Source organism: Siphateles boraxobius, unplaced genomic scaffold (genome assembly GCF_051911475.1).
Source record: "Siphateles boraxobius isolate OS27281-9 unplaced genomic scaffold, OSU_SipBor_1 12, whole genome shotgun sequence".
Taxonomy (NCBI): domain Eukaryota; kingdom Metazoa; phylum Chordata; class Actinopteri; order Cypriniformes; family Leuciscidae; genus Siphateles; species Siphateles boraxobius.
In genome coordinates, this window is record NW_027508722.1 from 14,896,664 (window position 1) to 14,919,172 (window position 22,509).

A 22,509-nucleotide genomic window follows, 5' to 3' on the forward strand; every position below is an offset into this window, starting at 1 on the left:
CTATTATGACAAAATCTGTTCAGGTTTTTAAAAGTTGTGTATTGTATACCAGAATTCAGGTTAAACAGGACATTTTTACCATTGAGGTGACTGGGAAAAGTGGAGCAATTAACCTGAATTCACCCAATATGTTTTCTAAAATCGGCTACAAATATTGAACTATACTTGATGCCCACAAGCTAGATGGAATCATAGTCTGAAGCTAAGAAATCAAAGTCTGTGCCCATCACTATGCGATTTTCTGTGAAATCGATCAACTTCGACTGCTCAAAATCTGCGGATTGGCTCTGACTTGCAGCAACTAGTGTCAACTTGTCCAGACTGAAAGTGGCAAAAATCTGGACAAATAACCAGCAAGTTACATTTTGATAAAAGAATATGAAGAGTTAATTTTTACATGCATGAATTGGGTACACTAAGATCAGGAATATATTAAGAACGTAAATAGGGTCAATTTTGATTCCATGTTCACATTTGTATTGACAATGAGCACTATTATTTTTTCCTCTCAAAACTCATATTTAAAAGAAGAAAATGAATGGGTCCAATATAAAGGTCTGTGACAAGTTAGCTTTTCAAGCTTTATTTTAACATCATTACAGGACAGTATCAAACATGTTTTAATATTGAGAACATCTTTCAAATTACACTAGGACAAAACATTCAGTCTCTTTTGTATGTTTGTTGTGCAATATATGATAACATCTTTTCTCAGTTTGTACAAATACAATATGAGGATAACAGTCAGTTACAAGCTTAATGCACTTTACCTCCAAAAACGCCTCCCTGTTATAGGCCATCAATGTATCGAAATGTGGCAATCTTGCTCTTTTTAACAAGAGTATACAATGAACATGCAGTTGCACAAGAATAACACATTCAAGACACTTATTTCCATATTATATCCATAATATTTTACATGAAATCTACAGATAAGTCAGGAATATAAATCCATAAATGTAAGCAAAGAGGTTCCCGTAGCAAATGCATTATATAGCTTATGGAAAACTGGCTTACATTTGATCAAAAAAAGTAATGTAACTCAAAGGTACTTAAGCAAAGTTTCACTGAATATAACAGTAAGTAAGTGCTGTATGCTACACCTCAGGTCCTCTAATCACAAAGGCTAAAGTACATCGTATATGCTGAGGTATATTCAGACTGGACTTTGGCACTGGGTATGAATCAATTTAAAGCCTTTGGGACAACATAAACAGTCCAGCCTTAATCCAACAGTCTTTAGCCTGAATAGCAGCAAAATGCTACTCCTGCAATAGCAGACAGTACAAAATGTTTAATAACAGCTGTAGAGCCTTCACATACTGTATGGTTTTCCCAACATATCCTCATGGCAATTCATAACTATTTTACATCTTGGCAAATTGGTAGCGAATTCCTATGAATTTGTACGTACCATTCGTACATTTTTGTAGGAGCTGCTTACGCTCCATTGACAGTTTGGTTTGAATGTGGGGTTACGGGTGAAGCTTCACAAGCTTACTTTTTCTAAAAAGTGTATGTTTTCGTACGAATTTATACAAAATAAATCGCCACATTATAAAATAGTTACTTTCTCTCATGAGATTGGGTTGGTTTTCCCACCCTAATTTAAGATCTTCAGACTCATAATCCTAATAAATAAACCGTATTTGCTTTACTTCAAGACTGCAAGCTCTTGAAGCGCAAGACAACAGTGTGGAACTAGGCTAAACTGTGGAATATGTGCACCTTACTCCACACATGGAGGTGGAAAGGTTCTGGATATCTTTAAGTGGTTTCCTGAGATATGATGGAAATGTTAGACTAAGTGTGACCCAGCAAGACATACTGAGAGCCTGGAAAGGAGGGTATTCTAACCTTAAACATCTGTAATAAACTATTATCAATCAGTAGTATTGTAGTATATTGTGGTTACTGCTGAAGTACATTTATGCAGCCTTTTTTAGATTAAATTGTCAGTGAAAACACTTCTATGGCCAGGGTCCAAAAATAATACCTGTCATGCGCCAAACGGGAGTAAGATGTGATTTTGGCGAGTAAGTAAATGGATTTACTGGCCATTTGGGTCAATGCAACAATGGTTGAAATAGCAAGAAACACTAAAACGAGTGTATAAATGGTATATGAGAGGTAGTGTTTAATATTAGGGTGAGTATAATGGTCGCAAACCAACAATAACGTACCTTTTTTCAACAATAATTTGAAGTCTAGTTTATATAATTCAATGTGTGATTTTGTCAGATATCATTTCGAAGGGTGCGAGACAGTGTTTTGAATATGGACCAGTTCTTTTTATGGAGTCATTCAAAATAATTTATGTCCCAACCCTGAATTTGCTCGGAGACAAAGTCAGTGAATTGTTCAGAGATGTTACTGAGTTTACAAGTGACTCCCTCACTGAATCGTGAATAATTTTTTGGTTATGTTCGAATTAAATCGAAGCGTGTACTGAAAGCCAAAGTTGGATGCATGCAATGGACTGAAGCACTTCAGAACCACCATCTTTATAGCCATTCTGACATTTGCCAATTAAAAAGTCATTTTGGCTTTTAGCTAAATATAATTTTTGAGACCCAAATTTTTTTTTGTTGTTGTCTGGAACCTTACATTTACTAAAATTTGTTCAATATACCCGCTGTTGAGCTGTATGGCAACAGGTTAATTTTGGACCCAGTATGCAAAGCTGTACTGATCCTAATGTACATCAGTGTTAAGAAATTGTTAGGATTCTTCTAGGGCCAAGCACCAGTTTGGTCTGAGCCTACATAATATTACATTTAAAGATATGAGCTTTTTCTCAATTACATGCCTCGGTAATGATCTCTGCTGACGCGTCTACTTAAATCGCAGCCTCATGCAAAATACTATAGTAACAATGTCACATTGCATTCCACATACAGAGCACCCTGTGTAAGGCAAGGTGGGGTGGACCAGGAGAAAATGGCTTTCCTCTGAAACAGTACTACAGTACTTTGAGGTATTGAGGAGTCTTTTACCCATCTCCAAGGACACCCAACTCGCTTGATTCCTCTTGCCAACCACACTGGCCAAATGTCGAGCCAGGGCCGGGCAGCGGGCAGCAGAGGCTGAATGAACGGATATTGGTGTCTGAAGTCCTGTTAAGAGTTCTTAAGGGAGCGAGCAGAACCGTGGCTTCGCCAAGCTTTCCTTTCCCAAGTGAGCTACGTGGCCTCAGAGCATCATGTCAAGAAAGAGTTCAGCTAATGTGTTTGTGATAATTCCCTCAATGATTTCTACTCTCAATTTATCTGCTGAATTTATGGTGTTCAGTGTCGTTGTTTATATGGATCTCGCCAGCTGAATTGAGACACTGCTTTATTGTGTCCTCATGTGAAATACTTGCAGTTTGATGAGTCAATGAAACAGTCAGCTGTGCATTTGAGATGTCCATAAGATCTGTGGACAGAAAGATGGACATTATTATTGTTTGGACATTTTGTCAAATATTATAGTCTGCTTTTTCAAGGACCATGGGGTGTTCCTTTATTTTTGTATGGGTTTTTAATTTAATTATTACTTTAATATACAATTGTGATTGAGTATAATATTCAGTAAAAAAAGATTATAATAATATTCAATAAAATGTCTTTAACTACTATGTACTAACCATTACCTTACAAGTAATGTGAGTAACGTAATTAGATTACTTTTTCCAAGTAACTAGTAAAGTAACGCATTGCTTTTTTTAAATTTTCAACAAAATATCTGAATTACTTTTTTCCCATTTATTCTGACACTTATCCTCTAGTTCTAGACTAAATGTGAACATGCATTGACTCATCTCTCTTGCACAAAAACAGATTCAGTATTCCTCAAAATTAATAAAACTGCAAACCTGTAATAATTAAATATTAAATAACAAGGCCACACAAATATACTTTATGCATTTAATATCACTTCAATCAATGTCAAATCAATGTCTTTGCTGCTGACATTTGATGGGATAAATAAAATAAATTATAATTATAGTTTTTTAGTTAATCTAAACTTACATATTTAATGGGATTTTAGCCTTTTTTAACTCTTTTTATATAGACTTGAACTGTCTTACCCAGGCAAAAAGGATCTGCATGTGTGAAAGCCGAAATCCTTTCCGTCACACTCCTCTGCCTCTTCATAACGATATCCATCCCCACAATATGCAAATTTGCACTCTGGGAAAGAGGAAAAGAAAGAATGAGAAACATGCACTGTAAAAAATAATCTGAAAAAAAAAACAGCAGCAGAGCTGCTTTGGTAAAAAAAATATGGTAAACATTAAGTTTTACAGACTGACCATCAATTTACAGTAAAACAAAACAACAAAATTTCGTTAACTGAAATAATGTAGACCAAACGACTAAAATCTGTTTGTTATCTTTAAAAACTAAAAACTATCATAATAACCAAGGTGGGATAGATTAAACCACAAGATGAATCAGAGTTCATCCCAAGCAGCTTTTCCACAAGCTGAGGGAAATACTAGATGCACAGTGTCATTCAAACAAATACGAAACACCATCATGATAACACAAATGACACAAAAAATAATGCAATAAACATTAATTTAACAACATATAATGTAACAGAATTCCCTAATGTACATAATTGATGACCAAAAAAAAACGAAGAAGAATTTTTCACTGTAAATTATAATATTATTTGTTCTTTTTACTTCCAAAAACGATATATTTAACAGTATTTTAGTGTAAAATTACATTGGAAAATTTCCATAAGATCTATTACAGTTTTTCACCATTTAATGTATGGGAATTAAGTAAAGTTTTCAAGTAATTTGTCTTTTAACCTCGTTAAAGACAAATTACGATCATTTTTTACAGTGAGAGATAAATGTACAATCTGTCTGTTATAAACGCAGACATGCCAACAGTACATTATCCATCTTTTTACAAGGCACACAAAATAAATAGAATAAATGAAAATCAAATATTGATTTGAGGTAGATTATTTTATTAAATGAGAACCCGGAGAACACAGAGCGATACGAGTGATAGCACAGCTGTGTATGAAATCGAATGCCTGGGACAACAGCCAGTTGAGCAGTTTAGAGGTCATTGTACAAAAATATTTGACCGCAGAATGCAGTGATCGACCAATCAGAATGTAGTATTCCAGAGAGCTGTGTAATGAATTAGGAGAGCATTTGTTTGGGTGACTACTGAATGAAGGCGTTATTCTCGGCTTGCCATACAGGACCTGATTATTCTTGCATTCCCATTTTAAAACTCACTCTCATATTAAACAGCATTACAGCATGTTGTTGAGAATAAGCTGTCAGTTGGAGCTCCGCTGTTTCAACCAGATACTTACTGACACAGCCATCTGTGACCACCTTATTTCCGTCATCACACTCTTCTCCGTTCTCAACTTGCACAATGCTGTCTCCACAGAAACCATCCTGGTCGGGATCCCGCTCCATCGACTGGAATGGTGTTAACTGGAATGAAAGAGTCTTTTAAAGACTTCGGAGACTAAAATCACTATGTGTGTAAAACTATTAAAGTGCCCCAATTATGCTATTTTAAAGGTTCCTAATTGTTTTTGAAGGTCTCTTACAATAGGTTTACATGCATCCAAGTTCAAAAAACATAATATACATTACAGGATCATCTCTTTTCTCAGTTTCAATAGGCCAACTACCCATTTATAACTTGGATTTTGTTTATTGATGGGCACCTGAATTGGCATCCAACCATCGGTGTCTTTGAAGTAAAGCGACCTCTGATCTTTACGAAACGCCAAAGCGTTGTTGGTCTGAAGGCGGTTCAGCTCCTGTTCGTTATTCACCACAAATATCTGCAACAGACATTAAATATCATCAAATGTCTGAACGTTGGACTGGGGAAAATAAAAATCATGATTCTAAAATTGAATATCATGCAAAAAACAATCGATCCAGTGAGGCGCACAGATATCTGGTGATATTCAGGCTTAGCTTGTAAACCGTGCCTGCATTGGTGGCTTACCGCTGGCACTCTGGGATAGATGCCCCGGTGCAAGTGCTGATCAAAGGAGGGGTTGACACTCGAGGGGCTATTGCATCCGCAGCGGCCTGGGCTGCCAGATTGACCCTTCTCTCCTTTCTGTCCTACCATGTACAGTCCTGGAGGAGAGGTAAACAACATAAATGTCCCTCCATGTGATGCAAAAGTAATGGAGTGATTTTAAGAGCTACTAATCCTGGCCCTCATCTATCATGAAGAGTAAGCAATTGAGTTAATATGCACAGAAACCAAAACAAGACAGCAGCTGTGCTGTGAATAAAGTGATGACATAATGTTTGTGATTCTGCACGAAGCTTGGCCGCTCCGGCCATCAGTTAAGGACATGATGTCATGGCTTCAGTCACCTTTGGGGCTTCTGTTTCAGCCGGGGATCAGGTTGCTTCTGAAGCTAAATAGACCAGTGGTGGGATTTCCTGAGGTGATTTAAGATCATGTGCTTCACCGTCTGCACATGGCAATAGCTAATGCTGCAATATCATCATGTGATCCTCAAACTAACAACTCAGAAGATGTACCATATAGTAAAAAAAAAAAAGAATTCACCAAAGAATACTGAAAAAGAAGTATCACGGTTTCCACAAAATTAAACAGAACCGTTTTCAAAACCGTTTTATTTTTGATCAAATAAAATGCAGCCTTCAAAAACATTGCACCATTACAAAAAACCCACCAAAAAAAAAAACATACCAACCCCACACTTTTGAACAATACTGTAATTGTTCTAAAATTTTCGTGTAATTTCCCTAGGAAAGTTTCCTTCCTCAGAGACCAAAAGAGATTTGAGATCTGATACTTGTATGTAAATATAATACCTGAGGCGGGCAAACCAGGAGGGCCAGGGTGACCAGAGACCCCCGGAGGGCCTGCAGGTCCCATGGGTCCAATTGCACCACTTTCACCTTTTGAGCCCTGCATCAGAAATTAATGATATTAATGAATGGTCAGTTATTTCCAATCTTTTTGCTTTGTTATGTTGCTATTATGTGTTTAAGGACGGACCACCTGCTTTCCCCTTTTTCCTGGGCGGCCGGTGGGTCCCCTGTTCCCCGAGCTTCCAGGTTCTCCTTTTGGGCCCATTTCACCCTGAGAAGGAATTACATATAATACTATATTAAAGGGTTAGTTCACCCAAAAATGAAAATTTGAAAATCTGTCATTAATTACTCACCTTTATGTCATTCCAAACCCGTTAGACTTTTGTTAATCTTTGAAACACAAATGAAGATCTTTTTAATGTAATCTGAGCGATTTCTGTCCCTCCATTGACAGCTACACAACTACCACTTTGACTCTTAAAAAAGTTCATAAAGAGATCGTAAAACTAATCCATATGATTAGAGCAGTTTAGTCCAAATTTTCTGAAGAGACACGATTGCTTTATATTTTATTCACATATAAATATTCATCAACACACACATCAGTTATGATATGATGTTCGCTTGAGCGAGAACCAATGAGGTTCATTCTCGTGTTATGCGGCACATTTGAGCTTCTGATCGACTCTCTTCAGAAAATTTCGATTAAACCGCTCGATTTACATGGATTAGTTTTACTATCACTTAATTAACTTTTTGAGGCATCAAAGTCTTAATTGCGTATAGGCTGTAAATGGAGGAACAGAAATCGCTCAGATCTCATAAAAATATCTTCATTTGCGTTTCAAAGATGAACGAAAGTCTTACAGATTTGGAACAACATGAGGGAGATTTTTGGTTGAACTAACCCTTTAATATTTAAAAAAAAAAGCAAACACTTTACAATAAGTTTCCATTTGTTAACTTTATTTAACTACATTAGGTAACTTGAACTAACAATAAAAAGTACTATTGCATGAAATCATTTTAGTTAATGTTAATTTCAACAATTACTAATACATTATTAAAATCAGAAGTAATAAGTTATATTTGTATTAATTAACATTAACAAAGATACAGTAAATAAATACTGTAACAATTGTATTGCTCATTGTTATTGTTAATGTTAGTTAATGCATTAACTAATGTTAACAAATGGGACCTTATTGTTACCAATACAAATAGACCACTGCATTATTATAAATAGCACTAACTGTACCATAACTTATAAAGTATATTATGTAATACAGCATATGCAGTTAACCAGTATAACCTCCTCTAGCATAATCCTGTAATATTATGAAAGGCTAAAAACGTAGTAATATTTTCAGCACCTTTTGCCCAAGCATTCCAGGAAGACCAATTGATCCCTGAAACAGAGAAAGATGCAGTCTTTGTACAGAAATGAATTATGGTTTAGACCGATTCAAACTTGTATTGCAACACAAGTACTCTGGTAACTTACCTTGCCACCCTTTAAGCCAATTTCACCTCTCAAACCATTTGAGCCCTAGCAGGACAACATCAAAACCCCAGTGACAATAAATCATTTACAAGATAAAAAGGGTCATTTGATGAACAACAGGGAAAAAAGTGAAAGAATGAATTGAATATTGAATTATAGTGGGTTCAGAGAGGTGACTCACTTTTTCTCCCTTATGTCCAGGGAAGCCCTGCATGAAAGAAATTAACATTAAGACTCAGAGCTCATTATTCTGTGTCCATATGACAATGCGTTATCACTATACAATACTAATTCAGGACATTGGGTCCAGACCTTGGGTCCAATTGGTCCTCTTGCCCCTGGCATGCCCATCAGCCCAGAGTCACCTTTCTCCCCCTGTTAAAACACATATGAGTCACTGTACACTAAAGAATTCACTGCAAATGTGTCACAAGGGTTCGGTCACACTGGCAAAACTCGAACAGTAGAGTCTAAAAACATTTAGTTTTAGAAAAAAAAAACATTTAGAAACAGAAACCAGGAATCACAGGAGCAGAACTGAAGACATCATCGACAAATACAACACAGGAAACTGGGGTTTAAAACACACAGGCGAACTATACAACAAGACACAGGTGCAAATTATGTTAGAGAAACAAGGGGAACTAAAAGAACTACAAAAGGACTACAAAGCTAGAAACAGGAAACAGGAATCAAAGGCATGAAAGAATACAAAATAAAAGTCCGGAAACACAAAACACACAGGGAAACCTGTGACAGTTGTACAGTAGAGGTCAATAACATTTCATGATTGAGAAACACAACTTTTTGCTTTCAAATTTCATACATGATTTGAAGAATATACAATACCGTTCACACTTTTGGGGTAAGATTATTTTTTTATTAATATGTTTATTCAGTAAGGATGCATTAAAATGATCTTAATGCAATTTAAATTTCTATCCGTCAAAGAATTAACTAAAATATTATGTAGCGCAACTGTTTTTAACATTGATAATAATAAGAAATTTTAAGCAGCAAATCAGCATTTTAGAATGATTTCTGAAGGATAATGTGACGCTATATGCTAAAAATGCAGCTTTACCATCACAGGAATAAATTACATTTTAAAATATATTTAAAGCTGCAGTGTGTAGTTTTTCCTCTTTGTCGCTGTCTCTGTTTGAAATATTTCCAATTGTAGTTATTCACGGAATTATCAACTTTATGTGGGTTGTGCCTCGGCACGGCACAGCGCGGATGAATCCGATGTTTTGAGGAGAATGTGCGGCTGTCAGTCACCGGGACGGTGTGGATACTGTCATTCGGAATCACAGATTCTACTTTTTGGAAGTATGACCAAAATAAGAATTTTCACCGGAAAATGTCATCTTAACAAGTAACTAACATCCACTTTTGTTCTAACCAACTAAGGAAAAAAAAGCATCGCAGAAAATTGCGCTGATTAAATCTAACGATCGCTTATCATATCACATCAAACAGTGCAAATTATACTTTGTTCTCAAATTGTTAATGTTAACAACATAAGCATTGCGTGACTACATTTAATGTGTATTAGGTCTTTTAATCTTTTAATGTTAATTTACAGTAGGCTATGTTAAACATAAAACATAAATATATTGCAGATATACAGTGTGTAGGTAAAGAAACGTTTTAGATTCTGCAATATTTTGAGATACAGAATATTTGCTTTTTCATCCTGACAAATGTGAATCTACTTCAAGTTAGTTCCTGCCTTCTGTAAAGAGAATCAGAAGGAATTGTGTTCACATGAGGATGGAATGAATTACTCACTTTAGGCCCAGTTGGTCCTTGCCATCCGCTTGGTCCATGTCGCCCTGGGAGACCAGGAGGGCCAGTGCGCCCCTGTAAAACATACAAGCTATGAATCTAGCACACATAGTTTAACATTTAAAGGTACTATAAAAAAAAAGTTCTTGTTTTTATATGGAATATTGCAGTTTTTATTATAATGATTTATCCGTGAACATCATTATTTTATTTTTAAATTCCTGTGGCCTTGTAAACTTTAATCAAAGTAACTTCCCTTCTCTCTTTCCTATTTCTCTCAGCGCAAGGGTGAGACAAGCTGTCACTCACATGACAAACCACAACCATCCAATCAATTACCGATGGACAAAATCAAGTCCCGCCCTACATTTCTTGTTTATGAAGCCGTTTCACTCGGATATACATCACAATTGGGATATACATCACAACTGGGCAGAAAAGACCAGCACAACTTCCATTTCATGCCGTCTGTAAGGTATACCAATTTGAGTTTAAAATAGACTTTATTAACTCTTTCCCCGCCATCTTCACGTGTTTTCACTGTTATACGTTAGGGGGCGCTATTACTGAAATAGTACAGAATCTCCTGATCAAAAGACACGTGAAGAGGAAGCAGAAACAAGCGATATCATATGTAAGCAGATGCATGTGTAAAATAACGCGATCATCAATAATAAACAGCATATAAATCAAAACTGCGTAATGTTATTGAATGAAATGTCGACCCAGGATGAGCTATAGGACTGTGCAAAGCATTAGGAGAGTTGATGGACTCGATCTACTCCATCTATGTTTTGATCACCATTCTGAACCCGATCTGGATGTTACAGTTGGTCTTCGACAAAAAGAGTAGTTAACAATAACAGCACTTTTACAGTAAATCAGAAATGTAATTGAGGCAGGCATATGTCCAAATGCAAAGAACACAAATGGAGACATTTAATTTTATATTTAACAATATTATTATAACATTATTTTCCTGTTATCTCTGTAAAGCTGCTTTGAAACAATCTGTAAAAAAAATAAATCTGTATATATCGCTTTTGTAAAAAAAGCGCTATATAAATAAAGGTGACTTGACAAATGTAATGGAATATTTACGATTCTATTGAGTATGATCTAGGCGTTATGACTTTTGTTCCTTTTAACACCTAAAGATGATTGGCTCCTCAAACACAGAGCAATAAGGACAAGGTGAGGACAACGTGTCTTCTGAGTGCTCTGAGGGACAAAACAGCCATCAGGAGAGAGAGAAAGAGAGCAAACTAAACCAAACCCCATCAGTCTCCTGGATTTAATTAAATTATGTGCTAAGGACAGGAGCCGGGGATTGTGGGAGAGCGAATGATTTATTGGACTGCCCCAGCACTAAGCGAAATTACTATGCAATGCTGCAAAGCTTCCTACAGCAGTTGCACTCTACTCTCAGTGCCTGCCTGGAGTAAAACAATGCACCAGCACACCCAAAACCCTGCGCAGTGGATTAGTGGCTTCTCGGTTTACACGCAGTAGGTATTACTGACTCTGGTCCCAAATGCCTTCCAGGAAACCACACAAGCCACAAATCACATTGTGGGACAGGAGCCATGGGGATGTTCCATTGTGGATTGAACTTAATGAGGGTGACCATAAGCATCCCTGATGTTTAAGCACTCCGCTGCTTATACATACAGAAGATCATGTGGAAACATGTGACCTGCGTATCTGTGTCAAGGTTGCGCTGGCTTTGAATTCCATCCAGCTGCAGTTGTGAAAGTGTATGTGTGTGCATCACTCATTCAGTGTTTTTTAAGCAAATCCAATTATTGGAAAGTAGAGGACATTAGGTCTCACCTTTTGTCCAGGTCTTCCAATTTCACCCTGGCAACACAGAGGAAGGGAGGAGGAAATAAGAACAGAGTCAGTCCATCAGTGTTTTACACAATATATACAGTCTTGTTCTGATAGTGTCATTGACTTAAAGGAATACTTCATCCAAAAAGGAAAATTCTGTCATTGTTTATTCAGCAACTGTAAACCTTGATATCTTATGTGGAACACAAAAGTAGATGAAACACAAAAATGAAAATTCTGTCATTGATTACTCACGCTCATGTCGTTCCAAACCTTTCGTTCATCTTCTAAAATAAAGATCTTTTTGAAATCTGAGACCTTTTTGTCCCTCCGTTGACAGTCTACGCAACTACAACTTTGACGTTTCAAAAAGTTCATAAATAGGTCATAAAACGAATCCATTTGGTTTAGCCCAAATTTTATAAAGAGACTCAATCGCTTTATATGATGAACAGATTGAATGTAGTCTTTTATTCACATATAAACATTAATCAGAGAACATAAAAAAGCTCAACTGAACCTGCTTGACGCACAAGAACAAACCTCTTGCGAAAGCACAAACATGCTGCTTAACACGAAAATGAACCTCATTGGTTCCTGCAGAAGCTCAAATATGTTGCTTAACACGAGAATGAACCTCATTGGTTTGTGAGAAAGCTCAAACGTGCTGAGTAACATGAGAATAAATCTCATTGGTTCTTGAGGAAGCTCAAATGTGGTGCGTAACATGAGAATGAACCTCATTGGTTTGTGAGGAAGCTCAAATGTGGTGCGTAACAAGAATGAACCTCATTGGTTCGTGAGGAAGCTCAAATGTGCTGCGTAACGTGAGAATGAACCTCATCGGTTCGTGAGGAAGATCAAACGTGCTGCGTAACATGAGAATGAACCTCATTGGATTGTGAGAAAGCTCAAATGCGCTGTGTAACACGAGAATGAACCTCATTGGTACTTGAGGAAGCTCAAATGTGCTGCATAACAGAAGAATGAACCTCATTAGTTCGTTAGGAAGATCAAACATGCTGCGTAACACGAGAATGAACCTCATTGGTTTGTGAAAAAGCTCAAATGCGCTGCGTAAAAGGAGAATGAACCTCATTGGTTCGTGAGGAAGCTCAAATGTGCTGCGTAACGTGAGAATGAACCTCATCGGTTTGTGAGAAAGCTCAAATGTGCGGTCTAAAACGAGAATGAACCTCATTGGTTTGTGAGAAAGCTCAAATGCGCTGTGTAACACGAGAATGAACCTCATTGCTTCGTGAGGAAGCTCAGATGTGCCGTGTAACACGAGAATGAACCTCATTGGTTCATGAGAAAGCTCAAACATGCTGAGTAACACGAATGAACATAATTGGTTCTTGAGGAAGCTCAAATGTGGTGCGTAACACGAGAATGAACCTCATTGGTTAGTGAGGAAGCGCAAACGTGCTGCGTAACACGAGAATGAACCTCATTGGTTAGTGAGGAAGCTCAAACGTGCTGCGTAACGTGAGAATGAACCTCATTGGTTCGCGAGGAAGCTCAAATGTGGTGCGTAACACGAGAATGAACCTCATTGGTTAGTGAGGAAGCTCAATGGTGCTGCGTAACGTGAGAATGAACCTCATTGGTTTGTGAGGAAGATCAAACGTGCTGCGTAACACGAGAATGAACCTCAATGGTTAGTGAGGAAGCTCAAATGTGCGGCGTAACGTGAGAATGAACCTCATTGGTTCGTGAGGAAGATCAAACATGCTGCGTAACAAGAATGAACTTCATTGGTTCTTGAGAAAGCTCAAACGTGCTGAGTAACACAAGAATGAACCTCATTGGTTCTTGAAGCTCAAACGTGCTGCGTAACAAGAATGAACCTCATTGGTTCATGAGGGACCTCAAACGTGCTGCGTAACACAAAAATGAACCTCATTGGTTCTTGAGAAAGCTCAAACGTGCTGAGTAACACAAGAATGAACCTCATTGGTTCTTGAAGCTCAAACGTACTGCGTAACAAGAATGAACCTCATTGGTTCGTGAGGAAGCTCAAACGTGCTGCGTAACGTGAGAATGAACCTCATTGGTTCGTGAGGAAGATCAAACATGCTGCGTAACACAAGAATGAGCCTCATTGGTTCTTGAAGCTCAAACGTGCTGCGTAACACAAGAATGAACCTCATTGGTTCTTGAGAAAAAGCTCAAACGTGTTGAGTAACACAAGAATGAACCTCATTGGTTCTTGAAGCTCAAACGTACTGCGTAACAAGAATGAACCTCATTGGTTCGTGAGGAAGCTCAAACGTGCTGCGTAATGTGAGAATGAACCTCATTGGTTCCTGAGGAAGATCAAACATGCTGTGTAACACAAGAATGAGCCTCATTGGTTCTAGAAGCTCAAACGTGCTGCGTAACACAAGAATGAACCTCATTGGTTCGTGAGGAAGCTCAGACTTGCTGCGTAACTTGAGAATGAACCTCATTGGTTCGTAAGGAAGCTCAGACTTGCTGCGTAACAAAAGAATGAACCTCATTGGTTTGTGAGAAAGCTCAAACGTGCTGCATAACACAAGAATGAACCTCATTGGTTCGTGAGGAAGATCAAACATGCTGCGTAACACGAGAATGAACCTCATTGGTTTGTGAAAAAGCTCAAATGCGCTGCGTAAAAGGAGAATGAACCTCATTGGTTCTTGCAAAAGCTCAAACGTGCTGCGTAACACGAGAATGAACCTCACTGGTTCTCTCGCTACAAGCGAACATGCTCAAACTTTCGTTTACCATAACTGATGTGCGAGTTGATAAATGTTTAAATGTGAATAAAAGCCTAAATTCAATCTGTTCATCATATAAAGCTCTGTGTCAAAGTGGTAGTTGCGTAGCTGTCTATGGAGGGTCAGAAAGCTCTCAGATTTCATCAAAAAGATATTTATTTGTGTTCCGAAGATGAACAAAAGTCTTAGGGGTTTTGTAATGTTTGGAATGACATGAGAGTGTGTAATTAATGACCAAATTTTTATTTTTGGGTGAATTATTAGGGTAAAGAATCAGTTTTGTGCCTGCGCACAAAAAAGCTCAAACGTGCTGCGTAACACAAGAATGAACCTCATTGGTTCTTGAGAAAGCTCAAACGTGCTGAGTAACACAAGAATGAACCTCATTGGTTCTTGAAGCTCAAACGTACTGCGTAACAAGAATGAACCTCATTGGTTCGTGAGGAAGCTCAAACGTGCTGCGTAACGTGAGAATGAACCTCATTGGTTCGTGAGGAAGATCAAACATGCTGCGTAACACAAGAATGAGCCTCATTGGTTCTTGAAGCTCAAACGTGCTGCGTAACTTGAGAATGAACCTCATTGGTTCGTAAGGAAGCTCAGACTTGCTGCGTAACAAGAATGAACCTCATTGGTTTGTGAGAAAGCTCAAACGTGCTGTATAACACAAGAATGAACCTCATTGGTTCGTGAGGAAGATCAAACATGCTGCGTAACACGAGAATGAACCTCATTGGTTTGTGAAAAAGCTCAAATGCGCTGCGTAAAAGGAGAATGAACCTCATTGGTTCTTGCAAAAGCTCAAACGTGCTGCGTAACACGAGAATGAACCTCACTGGTTCTCTCGCTACAAGCGAACATGCTCAAACTTTCGTTTACCATAACTGATGTGCGAGTTGATAAATGTTTAAATGTGAATAAAAGCCTAAATTCAATCTGTTCATCATATAAAGCTCTGTGTCAAAGTGGTAGTTACGTAGCTGTCTATGGAGGGTCAGAAAGCTCTCAGATTTCATCAAAAAGATATTTATTTGTGTTCCGAAGATGAACAAAAGTCTTAGGGGTTTTGTAATGTTTGGAATGACATGAGAGTGTGTAATTAATGACCAAATTTTTATTTTTGGGTGAATTATTAGGGTAAAGAATCAGTTTTTGCCCACACAATGCAAGTCATTGGGGTCCAAAACAACACGGGACTACATTAACATTCATGTACAGAAAACATTGAGACATTTTTCAAAATATCTTCCAACACATTCTCATCCTTTGGCGTCATATAGGTGACGCCATATGACATTTCGTCGAAATCTTACACATATGGCATCCTTTAGCGTCAATATGACACGCACTGTTATGGGTAGGTTTAGGTCTGAGGTAGGGTTACGGTTATGACACCTTGGGATCTGCAACTCATATTGACGCTAAAGGATGCCATGTGCGTCGGATTTAGACGAGCGTCACCTGTATGACGCCTTGGGTTCTGCGTCTCATATTGACGCTAAAGGATGACATGTGCGTAAGATTTCGAGAAATGTCACAAGCGTCACATGTATGACGCCTTGGGATGAGAACGGGCTGTATCTTCTTAAGTGATCCACAGAAGAAATAAAGGTTTGGAGTAACATGAAAATGAGTTACATAATAATTAACTATCCTTTTAAACACATGGCAGGGATTGCCATGTGAATTAAAGGAATCCACAAGGTTCCCATTAACAGCATCTGTTGCATGATGATAATTACCACAGAAATTTATTTAGTTACACTTTAATTTAAGATGTCCATGTTACAGTGTAATTATACATTTAAGTATTGAGTAATAATAATTAGCTACATGTACTTACTTTAGGGTTAGAATTAGGATGTGGTTTAGGTTAGTTGCATGTATTTCATAATATATATTAATTACTACAAGAACTACATGTAACGTGTAACAAGGACATTGTAAAATAAAGTGTTACCAATTATTCTAACCCATCCCTCAGTTGTGTTCATAGTAACGTACTTACAATAAAATATTATAGGTGTTAAAATAAAAATACTGTGAGATAATTTGCTTACAAACATTGTCTGTGCAAAGTTATCCAATTTTTCAGCTCTTGTCATGCATCTAATCCTAGATGTGTGATTTTTGTTCGTTTTTACAAACTGAGAGAAATTATTGTTTATAGTATTGACAGAATGTCACAGATGCTGTCGTTAGAACCCACAACATTTTTTAAAGTGGAAGAAGAAGAAGAAGAAGAAGAAGCAGAAGAAGAAGAATAAGAAGAAGAACTGTAAAATAAAGTGATAAGATAATAATAATAATAATAATAATAATACAATCTTATTTGTTTCCTAACCTCACTGGATCACTTAGATATGTATATTTGCATAAGTATGAGGCGTACCTTATCTCCCTTTGGTCCCTTTGGTCCTGGCAGTCCAGCAGGACCCTGATCATAACACAGACATTGCAAAACCTTATAGAAAACCTCTTGCAATTTCAGGTAATATCATAATCTAAACCCAAATTATCTATAACAGTCATTTTGACCAAATCTTCCTGGCCGACGATCACAATAATATTTACCACATAATTGAAAACCTATGGCAGGGATCAAACTGTTTTCAAACTGTTTTCAGAGGGAACTTGCAGGGAAGGGGTGAACTCTCTCTTGGGGCTTCGAGTGTCTGTGTGTCTCTCTTGGGGTTGTTTCTAAGAATGGCACGATGGAGCAGAGACTGGCAATGGAAAAAGGTCTATTTCCATCTGCTCTAAATGTGGAGCGTTAATGGCCTGCTGTGTCGTGGGGGGCCAAACTGGTCACATCCGTGTCACTACAGAAAGACGTCTGGGGAACTCACACGGGTCTCACTTGCTGAGAGGGTTATGAAGGCTAATTACAGAGCTGGAACTGACCATTGTGACAACCCAATACTTGGCTTCCTTGAAGCACCTTCACCAACTACGCAATCCTCAACAAATTTGCATGTGGCTATTACTTATGAAAAATACTTAACATTTGAGTTTGACAGAGTCTGTACTGGTAAACATAGCTTATGTGTCAATGACATGATGCTAATATTTTTTTATTCAGATCTATTAATTTATTCAGAAATAGATAAATAAAAATTACATAAATACATTGTTCGAATACATTTTTTCTATGATGAGCAAGTTTTACATTTTTTAATTAAAATTCATATAGCAAAAAATGTCATGCTGATACAACGGTCCTGCGTATCTGTAAGGGTTATTTAGTGTTATTAGTTTCAGAGTGTTTTAGGGTACGTTTACACGACAACATTGTACTAAAAACGGAAACGTTTTTCTTTGTACAGATGACAACATTGTCAAAACAATCACTGTTCACACGGGTCCACAAAAACGACCTAAAACGCTGTATTATGCTGCTAGGCTAGTAGTTGGCGATGTAAATAAAGACCACACGCCTGAGCACATACACATTCTTTTAGAGCTTTTAGAGGACACTCGCACCAAACGCGGATGCCTATAGACTGAACATGTAATACACATGTGCATGTCGTCATTGTTTCCACAGATTTGAGTTGTTGTACTTTACACGGAGACAACAACAGTATCATTTTGAAATCCCTTTACAGAAGTCTGCATTTGCAGGCCCTCAAGAGCCATTGACGTGTAAATGAACGGCCAAAATCCATACTTTTTAAAAAAAAAATTAGTTGAAAACAGTGTTACGTAACTAGCCCTTAGATTGTTTTTCTCTGTTCGACTGAGTTCTAATTAATTATTTGTTGTCATGGTTACTGATTGCTTTGTGCACCTGTTTCTTGTTCAGTTTGTTTATTCCAGTGTTTTTAAGCCTTCAGTTTAGTTCTACTCATTATCTAGTATGATCTTTGCTTTGATTTTCTCCTGTGGACTGTTTTCATGACCACAAAAGCATAAAGATGAATTGAGAATTAAGAATGAATGATTTTCTTTGACAAAAAAATATTTTTTGAAAATAATGAAGAAATGTTGTCCACCAATTAAAAAAAAGTAATGTGGTGCGACCAAGAATCATATTTATATTTCTGATATTTAAAATATGTGACATCCAATTAGAATCAAGGACTGGAACTAAAGTTTTTCAAAACCAAATAAAGAGAACCAAAACCAAGAGTATGTTTTAGGAATCTAAACTAGATTTTTCCTTTTGTCTGTCATATACCCTTCTAGCTCTTGTGAAAATAATAAGGTACTGTATGTGAATGCATCTTAAAGTTGCTTGTTTCATAGTTATCTGTGTAGTTTAGGCCTATGGTTTCATCCTTAACATTATATCACATTTGAAGCACATACCTGAGGGCCAGAAGGTCCTGCTGGTCCTGGAGGCCCTGGGGAACATGTGTGGGTTGTGGGATTGTGCTTCTCTTCTGAGTTCCCCTTATTTGGTGTAACACCAGTCTCAGTCTATAAGACAGCAATAATGAAAATGAGAAAATGTTAAATAAATAGTTACAGTCTTTGCAGCTTCAGTGGTAATCACAAACCTCTTTTGACCTTTATTTGCATTTATTTATCAAAGTGATGTAGACAAAGCTGTTGTGGTCATTGGGCAAACTTAGTGTATTTATTCACACCCTGAACCCTTGATGTAACCCTTGACCGGGAACCTACATAAAATCCATGTGCTGGATCAGTGGTCATGTGTCAGGACTCACCAGAGACCCCTGCCGCCACAGTGAAGGGGGTGGAGGGAAGAGAGGGGGCGGAGGTGGACTCAGTAAACAGCAGGGGTTGAATTTCTTTCTGGTTTCCAGCAACTGGAGATCTAGATGTGGGGAAATGGAGGTTCATGAGGAACATGTCAACAGACACGTGGGCCAGCGGAAAAGTGTTTCACGCCACTGTTTTGGAAAAGAGAGACTGAAACACATGAGCTACGATAGTTATCATGTGGATAAGAGTGTAACGAAAGGCCATTCATTCCTGCAACTACTGGATATTTAAAAGATTTATCTGCAAACACATGACGCTAGAACTTTTCTAAGAAATAAGGCATTTATGATGACTTCAACTGGTGTCAAGGGGGTTTTTAGAGATTCTACGAAGTCAGTTCACACAGTTACATTTACATTTAATCAGTTAGCAGACGTTTTTATCCAAAGCGACTTACAAATGAGGAGAACAATAGAAGCAATCAGACCAAAAAGAGGGAAACAGAATACAAGTGCTGTAAGTCTCAGTTAGTCTAGCACAGTACACATAGCAAGGTTATTTTTTAAATATTTTTTTCCAAACAAAACAAATAGAATAGTATAGAATAGAATAGAAAAGGTAAGTGCCAGTATTAATTGGTCAGGTGCTGACGAAAACGATGTGTACTAAATAAATGCAGTGCATTGCATTTACTATGAAAATGATCCACTAACATCTGAAAATAACTTTTTCTTGTCATATTGAACAGTATATGTATTGTTTTATCAACCTAACGTCTTTTGAATATTTGTGGTTATGTATAATCTGTCTTTATTTAAAATAAATTGTACTTGCTTTGATATGTTGTATATAATGCAATGATATTCATACATTAAGTGTGACTTTAGTGTCAAAATACTTTCCCACATTTTTTATATATATATATATATTACATAAAAATGTGGGAAAGTATTTTATATAGTATTTTATAAGTATATATATATATATATATATATATATATATATATATATATATATATATATATATATGTGTGTGTGTGTGTGTGTGTGTGTGTGTGTTATTGCTGTGCAGGAGAAAAAAAGTAACCATTTATACATGTATCACAGTACATTCAAATATAAAGTACAAAAAAATCTGTTAACTTTGCAAAAAAAAAACAAGCACTTGCCTAATTAAACTTTTCACTGCAGTATTGGCTGACAAAACTGAAACACTGCCATTTTGCCATTAGAGATGATAACCAGAGATAATTCATTGATGCCTGTGGGGAAATTTATTGCAAAATCAGGGCAACATCTCTCATAACGAGCAGTGTAACCCAAGTCAAGTTATGGATATTCTGCAACTGCATTTATTTAATTTGCATGAATCATGAAAATACCAAGTTATTCAAACAAGCTTATGTTGCTGCAAATAGTCGGATTTGCATATTGTGCAAACAAACTTCCCTCTGTAAGAGAAAACCCCTAATATCAGCACCTACCAAACATGTGCATAAGAGAGTGATGTCTTACCTGTTGGGAGAGGGAATATGTTCTCCACGTAAGAGAATGACGACACATAGCAGAGGAGTTGAAAATATAGTCCAAGCGAGAACAGAATCATTCTGCCGGCTGCCGTCTACCTCCAATAGCACCGAGGAGTGATCTGAGGCAGTCCCGCACTACTCCTCTCTCTCTCACACACACACTAGATCCACGCCTTTAGGAGAAGTGAAAGCCAGCCAATGTCTGTTACACCTCTCCCATGTATTGGCCCTGAGCTAAATATACAGGAGGCAGCCGGTCAGCTGCCCTCTGTAGCCAATATTAGCCTGTTACTACTGCCAGCACTGCCTTTGTTTCCCCTGCCTCAAATGGACAGAGAAAACAAAACAGTATGGATAGAAATGACATTGAAGTGACAAGGTGTCATGCAAATGGTTAAGTTAAACTACAGGCATTCATTTCTGTTTGTATAGAACGATAGAAAGTCAAATCTGCTGGGTTTGGTTTGAGGCTTGAGCATCTATAATTTTCTAAATGAGAACTTAAATCTGAGACGGGCTGCCACTGGCATGTGATGCACACACATGCATAAAATGACAGAATTAGCCTGCATGCTCTGTAGTGGAATATCACAGATGTTTTCCAGACCCCCTCATCTACCTCACCCTGTCTCCCTCCCTCGGTGTCCTTATTTTTTTTCTCCCTCTCTTCAGGACTTATCGACCACCACTGCTCAGAATTTATTGGCGCCTTTACTTTCCCTCAGAATTAATGACAGAGCAATTATGAAGAGGGCCGTTTAAAAGCCTGATGGGAGATGCAGTCTGTAAACCCCTGCAATCAGACAAAGTGCAGAACCAAGGAGACAGGCAGGAAGGGAGATGAAGAGAAAGACAGGCAGAGAGGGCTTCTTGTGAATCGCATTTTAATTTTACAACAAAATCCTTCAAAAGAGCATCACATTACAGTACATTCATTGTTTCTTATCACAAGCTGTTATTAGAAAAATATTTTTAAATCACTATCACTTTTATACAATAACAATGTACATAAGGCCATTTTTGTTAGTGCACAATAATTAACACAATTATAAGGCTTTTATAATGTGAACATTCTCACCTTTACATTTGGCTGTGAATATTGTTCTTTTATATGATGTAAAACTGTTGGAAACATTTCCACAATGTAGAATTGTGAAAATGGTGTGATCTGCCAATGCCAAGGAGGAGAAGCTCTCTCACTCTGTGATAAAGCAGCACAGTATGAAAGAGCAGAAGACGAGGCCAGGAAGACCTCAATTACGCAGATACTGAGATAAGCTTAAACAGAAGCCCTCAGGAGCAGTGCACACAACACTGACCTGAGATCAGAGGTTAAAATACTCTAAATATACAGTGGGAATTAAAAAAATTAATTGAAACAGTAAAATGAAATGATCAAACATACATAGTATTAACTAGTGAAATGTCCCTTAATTTGTTATTTGACATTGTTATAGCATTTTCTCTTTAAAAGGAGAAATTCACCCAAAAATTCTGTCATCATTTACTCAGCCTCATGACATTTCAAATTTGTATGACTTCTGTGGAACAAAAAAAATTATTTTGAAGAATCTTCCCACTGCTCTTTTATAGCTA

At 37.3% G+C, this 22,509-nt stretch overlaps 1 protein-coding gene across 1 annotated transcript; it reads right to left on the bottom strand.

The window, feature by feature from the left end:
• Positions 1-550: 550 nt before the first annotated feature.
• colq (collagen-like tail subunit (single strand of homotrimer) of asymmetric acetylcholinesterase) lies at positions 551-21,138 on the bottom strand. Its single transcript, XM_077209213.1, has 17 exons — positions 20,900-21,138; positions 19,387-19,496; positions 19,025-19,135; positions 17,106-17,150; positions 11,970-11,996; positions 10,140-10,211; positions 8,658-8,720; positions 8,527-8,553; positions 8,346-8,390; positions 8,215-8,250; positions 7,029-7,109; positions 6,839-6,935; positions 5,988-6,124; positions 5,698-5,817; positions 5,332-5,458; positions 4,073-4,175; positions 551-3,417 (listed from the first exon to the last, which is right to left on the bottom strand). Exons 1-17 carry the CDS (start codon positions 20,988-20,990, stop codon positions 3,348-3,350), a joined length of 1,362 nt encoding a protein of 453 aa, XP_077065328.1. The 5' UTR covers positions 20,991-21,138; the 3' UTR covers positions 551-3,347.
• Between the last annotated feature and the right edge of the window lie 1,371 nt (positions 21,139-22,509).